Raw genomic sequence first — 9921 nt, forward strand, 5'->3', positions numbered from 1 at the left:
CACACTCTTCAACAGAGTGTCAAAATCTTGATGCTTCTGTGGGTCTCGTCTATCAAATCTGAGCTTTATCTTGTATTCTCTATTGGATTGAGATCAGGTGATTGGCTGGGCCATTCTACAGCTTGATTTTCTTTCTCTGAAAGCATCTGAGAGTCTCCTCGGCTGTGTTTTGGCTCATTGTCTTGCTGAAATGGGTTCATCTTCATCCTCCTGCTGATGTAGATGTTGGACTGAAGCAGCTGATGTTCATTTACACTGAGGAAGGGCAGAGGCTTGCTGAAGAACGACTGAGAGATTTCAGCTGCTGTCTGGGCTTTCCATGTCCTTCTACACCTTCCTTTCTTCATGTGTTCAATACTTTATCCCTGCGTCATTTCATTTAATTACAGAACTTTATCTGTCAACTAATTAGCTTTGTTTTCTTTGCTTATATGGATTTCTTTATTGTTATTAACATCTAGGGAAGTCAACAGCACCTTTAGAAATATGTTGTCTGGGAAAAATGATCACACGTTTAATCTATTTCTTGTGAACAGGAAGAAAATAATCTGCTGTTATAATCGTCTCACCTTGAGATCCCTGTGGACTATTCTCTTCTGATGGCAATACTGCACTGCAGACACAATCTGTGGACACACACACACATGCACTGTCACATTAGCATACATAACAGTTCATAAGGGTAAACACAGGGTTTAACATCATGGCATTTTTATTTATAACGGTTTTAAAGGAGACAGTTATGCAGAAATCACTTTTATAAGGGGTGTAAACCCAGCTGTGTCAGCAGAATGCTGAAAACCACTGACCTCCATAGTGGGAAGAGCAAATACGGTCAGGTTTTCCAACATTCTTCCGAATATCTTCTTTTGTGTTTGAGAGAGTTTCTGCTCTTGTTAATCAGCTCCTGCACTGTGAATCTGAAACATCCTGCGGCTTTTATTTACGCCTTCATTAGCAGAGTGCGACAGGAAAACGGCCAATAACTATTGCTCAGCAGCAGGGGTTTATTAAACAACACACTGAACTGAGAACAGACCAAAACAACAGCTGATCTGAGCTGACGGACACTAGAGGGAGCACTTCTACAATAAACTCCATTTAAAACATTGGAGCTATTGAAATCAGTTATTGAAGTTTGAAGACATAAGCTATAATTGTCAATCAGCTATGTTTTTGTGTTTAAATATGTATATATATATATATGTTTATACATAAGTTCTGTCTGGATCTCAAATCTGATTGGCTGATAGCCGTGATATATCTGCACCCATACAGCCTCTTTACCCTTTGTGTATTACTCCGCCCAAATACAGCCAGGAACAAGCAGACACTACAGTTTGACAAATATTACTGCTGTTACACAACCAAATGTACTGTTGAGGCTTTTTTAGTGGAGAATGCAGTTGTTTAGATTGCAACTATGCAGTTTATTTGTAAGAATAGTGCCCTCTTTAAAATATTAACAATTTCTGAGAGAGCTCATCGGCGACAGTTGACGTTTTCTATCCACAAGATGGCGACAGAACCGCATAATAAGCCCTTACACTCAGACGATATAACAGTCTGATTTCTAACTACAGCAGATCAAATCATTACTTACATTACCAACACTTGCATTTTTAATGGGAGTATCCCATATTTCAGACCAGTCTCCCGCAACCATCCCGTTTTTTTTCTTTCTAAAATCTCCCGTAATTTCACACACCCCCCTCTTTGGTACAGTCTGTAAACTAAACACCCCCCGGTTGCCAACTTTGGTAGAGTACCCGATCGAAACGGCCGCCGAAAATACACTGCATCCTGTTCTCAACCTCACCCCCGAACACCCTCTCCCCCCTGGTCTCCCGGGTGTTCAGAGACATGTTGGCAGGTAAGATGATCTCTCTCTTTTGTATGTTGTAGTGCTGCATTTATACAGATTTGCTCGCATATCAGTAATGTGTGTTGTGTTGGCAGATTAAAATAAGCAAAGTCGGCACATGTTTAGCGTTTAGCGCAAACACAACAGCAGTCTGGTAACGTTAGTGGCTTCGTTGTTATTTTGGGGGTTAATTATTGTGAAATCCCGATTGCAACAGAGGAATACTGTAGACTGTAACACTGTAGGAAGGATTTCATGTCACGTTCAGCCTTAAAATCTTAAAGTGTGAGGAAAATCAGCAGTTTTGTCATCACTTTAGACCGAGTCATTCAAACACTAGCTGTAAAGTGGCGTTGGTGAATTAGTAACGGCTTCTGCTGTTCTGACGTCAGCTGCAGATGTGAATGAATGGCGGAAGAAAGTAGTTCCTTATACAAAAGTGTTTTTAGACTTTGATTTTCTTTTTTATGTACAAGATTTAGCCGTCGAACTGTTGAATAAACGCAATATCACACTCGTAGCAGTGTGCTATGGCTGTATATCAGCACTGGTGGGGCACTAAGACACTCGGCCTGTGGCCTTTTGCCAACGCACGCCTCCCACCAGAACAATAAAGGGACTAAGCCGAAAATAAAATGAATGAATAAATGTTTGACAATTTTGTGCAGAAACATCGGTCTTAAAGGGGGTCGCACACGGATATCAGATGGCGCTCTGTAGCGCAACAAAAATATGAACAGTGCCATGCACTTTACAAATGGAAACTAGATTTTTATCAGGGTGCGTACACCGATGCTGCAAGTTGCCGGCTGTTCACGGCACCCAGCTACGAGTCAAGACACTGTTCATACTTCTGCCACGCCACAGAGCGCCATCTTCATTTTTAATAAAAAGCGAATGTGTGTGTTAGTGATGTGTGGGTGGTCTCATAAGAAATTGTGACTTTATTTAATTCTCTAGAGCCTACAAGTCTCACCTGCCGAAACTTGGCTCTGGCCTCCTTCTCCTTCATTCTCCCGTGAGCCACTAAGTAGTCAAAGACTTCGCCTGGCAGAATCACAGACATGCAGAGACGTGTCAGACATGACCAGCGTCAACACTCTTATTAAATATTACACATACAAACAATAAAGACAACGTTTTATTTATAAAGCACAGTGAAACACAACTTAACAAGTTGACCAAATGTGCTTCACAATAACTAAAACCCACAAACAATGAGAGTAACTCATAGACAACAACAAGTTAAAAAAATATACATTAATTAATTAAATAAATAATAATAATAACTCACCCCCACTGGCGTACTCCATTATTAAATACAGCGTCTTCTCTGTCTCGATTACTTCAAATAACTTCACTGAAACAACAGAAGCAGACACCACCAGTGGGTTATTAAAAACACAAATCACACACATTATTACATAGATTCAGATTCATAGATTCAGATTCAGACTGATTAGATCAGAAAACAGGATTGGAAGATGATTATTTAAACAATTAAAAACCAATTTAAGATAATTGCATTTAATAAAACTATCTATACATTTAATTAAACTACCTATTATTTAATAAAATCATATATACATTTAATTAAACTACCTATCATTTAATAAAACTATTTATCGTTTAATAAAACCATATATACATTTAATAAAACTATTTTTCATTAAATAAAACAATATATCATTTAATAAAAGCATATATACATTTAATAAAACTATCTATCATTAAATAAAACTATATATCATTTAATAAAACTATATATCATTAAATAAAACTATATATCATTAAATAAAACTATATATCATTTAATAAAACTATATATCATTTAATAAAACTATTTATCATTTAATAAAACCATGTATACATTTAATAAAACTATTTATCATTTAATAAAACTATTCATAATTTAATAAAACTATTTATCATTTAATAAAACTATTTATCATTTAATAAAACTATTTATCATTTAATAAAACTATATATACATTTAATAAAACTATATATACATTTAATAAAACTATATATACATTTAATAAAACTATAAATCATTTAATAAAACTATATATCATTTAATAAAACTATTTATCATTTAATAAAACTATATATCATTTAATAAAACCATATATACATTTAATAAAACTATTTATCATTTAATAAAACTATATATCATTTAATAAAACCATATATACATTTAATAAATCTATATCATTTAATAAAACTATTTATCATTTAATAAAACCATATATACATTTAATAAAACTATTTATCATTTAATAAAACTATATATAATTTAATAAAACTATCTATCATTTATAAAACTATATATCATTTAATAAAACTATTTATCATTTAATAAAACTAGTCATAATTTAATAAAACTATTTATCATTTAATAAAACTATTTATCATTTAATAAAACCATATATACATTTGATAAATCTATATCATTTAATAAAACTATTTATCATTTAATAAAACTATTCATAATTTAATAAAACTATATATCATTTAATAAAACCATATATACATTTAATAAAACTATTTATCATTTAATAAAACTATATCATTTAATAAAACTATCTATACATTTAATAACAATAACTATCTATGTTTACATAAAACTTTACAATGATGCCATCGCATAGGCTTTAAGTCCATCATTGTAGCTGCTTGTTTATATATTGAGTCCGCAGGCTTCAATGTAGTTAAAGAGGCTTGTGACCAAGATGTGATGCAATTCGTCAAGTGAGAGAATGTCATTGTGTGAATGTTTTGCAGTTCGATATGTTAAAAACCTTCTAATAAAACGAAAACAGTTTAGCCTTGGGTTACCTTTCTTACTCATATTTTTAACACAACGATTAAATTTTAAATATGCCAAGATACTTAAATTCATTCACTCCTTTAATAATGTATACTGTTTATTTATTCTTTTGTAAATAATAATAATAAAACATATTACTGACCATTTAACTGTGTATTTAAAATAAAACAGCTCCAAATTAGCATATTTAGTAATTTGGGGATTGTATAAATGGGGGGTGCTCAGGGGAATCCCTTATTATGGTGGGCATATCCCTTATTTTCACATCCCAGTGTTAACAGGTATGGTCTGTGCATGTGTGTGTGTGTATCAGGAAGCCGCTCTTCTGCTCAGAGGAGAGCCCGTCAGCTAGAGGTGTGTAATCACAGCTCTTAGTTTGATTAATCTAAACTCCAGCTCTAGCTCGGCCAATCGGAGACCAGCGTGGACACGTCAGCGGCTGCAGAGGGAGCCGCAGAAACAGCTAGTCATGCTAATCGATAGTGAAGTGAAAACAGAGTCTGGAGCCGTAAAGAGAAAGAGCTGAGCTGGACAGAGCGAGAGAAAGCAGAACGTCTCGATGACCCTCCATTAGCACAGTAAATAATCCAGTTAACATCTGCTCAAACAGCGGGAGGAAGAGAGGGAAAACGCAGCGTCACCGCGCAAACTGAGATTGAAAAGCGAGCTGTTATGCGGAAATCACTTTAATAAGGGGTTTAAACACAGCTGTGTGTTAGCAGTGTGTGAATATATCCAGCAGTCTAATGGTCAAAGTTTATTTATTGTATTTGTTATAATCAGACTTGATGAAAACAGTCTGCAGAAACACTTTGATTAACCAAAAAAATCCCTTTGATTAACAAAACACACCCGTAACTCATTAAGAGAATGAAGGCAAATCTTTTAGACCATGTGCCGGGCACAACGACTGGTTTTCCTGTCCTTAAAATAGCAAAAGTGGATGCTTCCACGTGATTTTGTGCCATCCATTTTAGACGTTGCCCCTAGATTGCTAAAATACAGAGCCTATTGTTTACAATGTTGATTCATAAGAAGCCATTTCTTAAAATTAAACTCAAATGATTCTCTAACACAGGCCCGGATTGGCTAATCGGGAGCACCGGGAGAGTTCCCGGCGGGCCGGTCTGTTTTTTGGCCGTGAGGGCCGGTGTTTCTAGCCGCTTGCACTCTCAGCAGTCGCACTTTTTTCATCTATTTATTTATTTGACCATAGCTTCACTCTTTTTATGCATTATTTTGCTGCAGTGCCGCTCTTCTTATTTATTTTCTCGCAGCCCCGTGAGCAAAATGCAGCCTGCAGGGTAACTAACGTTAATGAAGCTGTAACGTTAACTATCCTCATTCGACCCCAAACAGCGAATTTGAATAATTAATATTAATGAATAATACAACTGCTCAATGAAACTCAGATGATTCACTACATTCATAAATCTGACTTAAATTGATCAGAAATCTAAAAAGGGGAGAAAAAGATTAAGCCATCAATAGAAAGTAATACCGTGTCTTGCTGATCACAGTGCAATACTTATTTTTTATTCTCGCTGTAATAGCGCTATTGTGGACCAATCTTAAACACGTTGGGCTCTATTTTGACGGTCCATGCGCAGAGCGCAAAACGCAGGGCGCAAACGCTTTCAGGGCGTGTCAGAACGCGTTTTTGCTAATTTAAGGACGGGAAAATCCGCTTTGCGGCGTGGCACATGGTCTAAAAGGGTTGAGTTTATTCTCTTAATGAGTTATAGGTGTGTTTTAAGAATAAACCAATCAGAGTCTCATCTCCCATTCCCTTTAAGAGCCAGCTGCGTCACGCCAAGAGCGCATTCACTATTTACAGGACGCAAAGTAAGTCTAAGTGGAAAAACTGAGCATTTCACAAGCAAACAGTTCACAGTTTATTAACAGAAAACTGTTAAACAGAGCATCTACTGCGTGAGAATGAGAGATAATGGATCACTTTCACTTTCACTCTTGGATAGGGAAACCTTTACGCACAGACATCAATTAGCCTATAAATAATTAATTTGGTTTGTTAAGCGCAAATATTCGCTCAAAACTATTTCTAAATTCAGTTCTAATTTCCAGCAAACGAATAAATGAACAATAATAATGAAGTGTGCTCAAAAACCTGAGTTATATCCTAAAACACATGCTGTGCCCCATATGGTCTAAAACCTGACAGGTGGACAAATTTAAGCTTGTTTTTAATAAAACAAATATAAATATGGATATAATAAATAACACTGCTAACAATAATAACATTATACAGAAGCAGATTGTTATGAATGAACTCAAAAAGCCTCGGGCGACGCAGTGGCGCAGTGGGTAGCACGTTCGCCTCACAGCAAGAAGGTCGCTGGTTTGATCCTCGGCTCAGTTGGCGTTTCTGTGTGGAGTTTGCATGTTCTCCCTGCGTTCGCATGGGTTTCCTCCGGGTACTCCGGTTTCCCCCACAATCCAAACACATGCGTTACAGGTGAATTGGGTAGGGTACATTGTCTGCAGTGTATGAGTGTGTGTGTATGTGTGTATGTTTCCCAGAGATGGGTTGGAAGGGCATCCGCTGCGTAAAAACTTGCTGGATAAGTTGGCGGTTCATTCCGCTGTGGCAACCCCAGATTAATAAAGGGACTAAGCCGACAAGAAACTGAATGAATGAATGAACTGAAAAAGCCTCCCGAGATGAAGAAGACATAAAGCAGTGATTTTTCATATTTATGTCGGCTAGAAAATAATATGTTTTGTAATATTTTAATCCTTTATATTTATATCCTATATATATTCTTATTATATCCTATATATATCCTTAATATTTACATTTTTCCATATGTAAAGATATTTGCCTGTTGCTCTCTTGTGTGTATTAAGCAGTGTGTAAGCGAGGTGCAACTCTGTGCTGGAGTTTAGACCGGGTTAGTTTTGGTCTAATGAAAAATCTATTATAGTTTCTCAGAATAGCAACGCGCCAGCAGTCCGCCTCAGAACGCCTTCCTTTTTAGACCAGAACACCTATGTGCGCACAAATGAGCGCTAATGCATTTGCTATTTAAACAGCGTAGCGCAACGCCTCAAAACCACTCTTGCGCCAAGCTGAAACTTCCAAAAGACTATTGCGCCACGCCTTGCAACACACTGCGCCGGGTGTATGATAGGGCCCGTTGCGTTGCGATGCCGCCGACCCATGTTCGAATCTCACCTGGAAAATTATTGTTATTATTATTATTTTTTTCATTTTTATTGTTAAGACATATAATACTCTGAGGGCTTTTGAACATTTGAATTTCTAAAGCAGCTGTTTTCTTGAAACAGACATGATAGTGTCATTAGAAACTGAATTGGAAATGGCCTTATTTTAATATAGTCAGTCGTGAACTGAGGTGGGCCGGTCTGGCTTGAAACTCCAGGGCTGAAAATGAGTCCCACTCCGGCCCTGCTCTAACAGACTGTGATTTTAAATTCCACAGATGTGATGGTCTAGAGCAGGGGTCACCAAACTTGTTCCTGGAGGGCCGGTGTCCTGCAGATTTTAGCTCCAACCCTAATCAAACACACCTGAACAGCTAATCAAGCTCTTACTAGGTGTACTTGAAACATCCAGGCAGGTGTGTTGAGGCAGGGTGGAGCTAAACACTGCAGGGCAAAAGACCTCCAGGACTGAGATTGGTGACCTCTTGTCTAAAATAAAAAGCAGCATGACCAAAATAGGTAAACTTCAGGTTTTAAATACCCATACAGACAGCTCAAATGTGAAATGGATATCAGGATGATTCCTTACCTATATTAGGATGATTTAAGACCTTCATAATCCTCACTTCACGAAAGAGCTGTGGGAGAACAGAAAGAGAAGCAAACAAGCTGCATTAGAAGAAACATTTAATATTTCATATATCCACAAGTTGTTTAAAGACACTGACTTACGGTTCAGACATTGAAACACGTGATCAATTATGTGTATGGTACTTCAGTCACACTGAATGTACAATTCACGATATTACCAAACCATTAACTAAGACTTTTCATCCAACAATACAGACCGACACGTCCGTTTATCATGACCAAACCTTTCAGCAGAGCTTTTGTTCAGCTCGACGGGACACTTTTGGAGGGAAGGTGACTCTAGAGAACTCCTCCACGCTCACACAGATGTCCATCATAAAGCATACGTCATTAAAGAAGCTGTGAAATGCTCAGAAATGTGCATTTTTTTATCGGATGTGTGACCTAATCTCAACTGAAACACGAAAAGAGGGCGGGGCATATAGTAGCTCCTCCCCTTTATAAAGAAACAGCCAATAGCGTTTTGTTTTGCTCTGTCAGTGGGAGTGGTTGAGCTCGAGTGCATCAAATGAACAGCCAACGAGGAGGAGGCGGGGCATGTCAGGCACTAGAGAGAATCTGATTGGTCAGAAGATTTGATGGTATTCTGACATGTGAGGTGATGTCACAACAATCCATTCAGGAGACAAACTGCGAGCTCTGGATGATTACACGATCTTCTTAAAGTAAGTATTGTCAGTGTTTTGGAGCACACTAGCTTATACATATCCTCAAGGCTGGCATGCTGATGCTAACATCTGAAAGATCACGAGGACCTTATAAGCCTATTGATGTGAAGTGTACGATTGCTGAGAAGTGTGTGTTTTGATGTGTTTTCTGACGCAGTAACACACTGACACGTCAGCGAGACAGAAGTGTGTTTTCTGGCAGTCGGCTCTGCTCAGTGATCAGCGGCAGAGCCAGAGCTGCTATATTTATAGGCATATTTCTAAAAACAGCCACAGCAACATTCCACTCTGATGACACGGATGAGCGTGTCACTTCCTGTAGAGGGTCCTACAGTCTGTGTGAGTGTGTGCATGGGCAAGTGTATATGTATGTGTGTGTCTTGGAGCGAGCGAGTGTATGAGTGCATGTATATGTGTATATATATGTGAAGAGTTTCGTTGCAAAATGAGATATATCCATTTTGAGAAATGTTGGTTATTTGACATTATTATTTAAGACATCAACAGTCAAGTTCAATCACAATTTTTATACATTAAACTATTACTTGAGCTCAGTGAAGGTCAGGAACACAATATTCTTCAAATCCAGGATATTTTTTATTTAACTAAACCTGTATGATCAGAGCGGGCGGAGCGGTGATGTCACAGAGTCCGCAACACAAGCTCGCCTCGCCCTGTCATATTTAATGAATTATTTCACTGTAATAATAATAATAATAATA

The 9921-nt window shown here is 37.3% G+C and overlaps 1 protein-coding gene across 5 annotated transcripts in view; it reads right to left on the reverse strand.

The window, feature by feature from the left end:
* The window catches only part of mark1 (MAP/microtubule affinity-regulating kinase 1), a 426664-nt gene that overhangs the window by 396264 nt on the left and 20479 nt on the right, over positions 1-9921 (reverse strand). For all 5 annotated transcript variants that reach the window (XR_015520962.1, XR_015520961.1, XM_087302048.1 and 2 more), the window contains 4 exon segments: positions 8470-8518; positions 3159-3224; positions 2841-2911; positions 570-626 (listed from right to left, as the gene is read on the reverse strand). Coding sequence is in view for 3 of the 5 variants with exons in the window: in XM_087302048.1 (XP_087158174.1) it covers positions 570-626; positions 2841-2911; positions 3159-3224; positions 8470-8518 (243 nt within the window). In the remaining 2 variants the exon portion in view is untranslated.

The sequence above is a fragment of the Danio rerio genome, chromosome 22, assembly GCF_052040795.2.
Source record: "Danio rerio strain M-AB ecotype USA chromosome 22, GRCz13ab, whole genome shotgun sequence".
NCBI classification, from domain to species: Eukaryota; Metazoa; Chordata; class Actinopteri; order Cypriniformes; family Danionidae; genus Danio; species Danio rerio.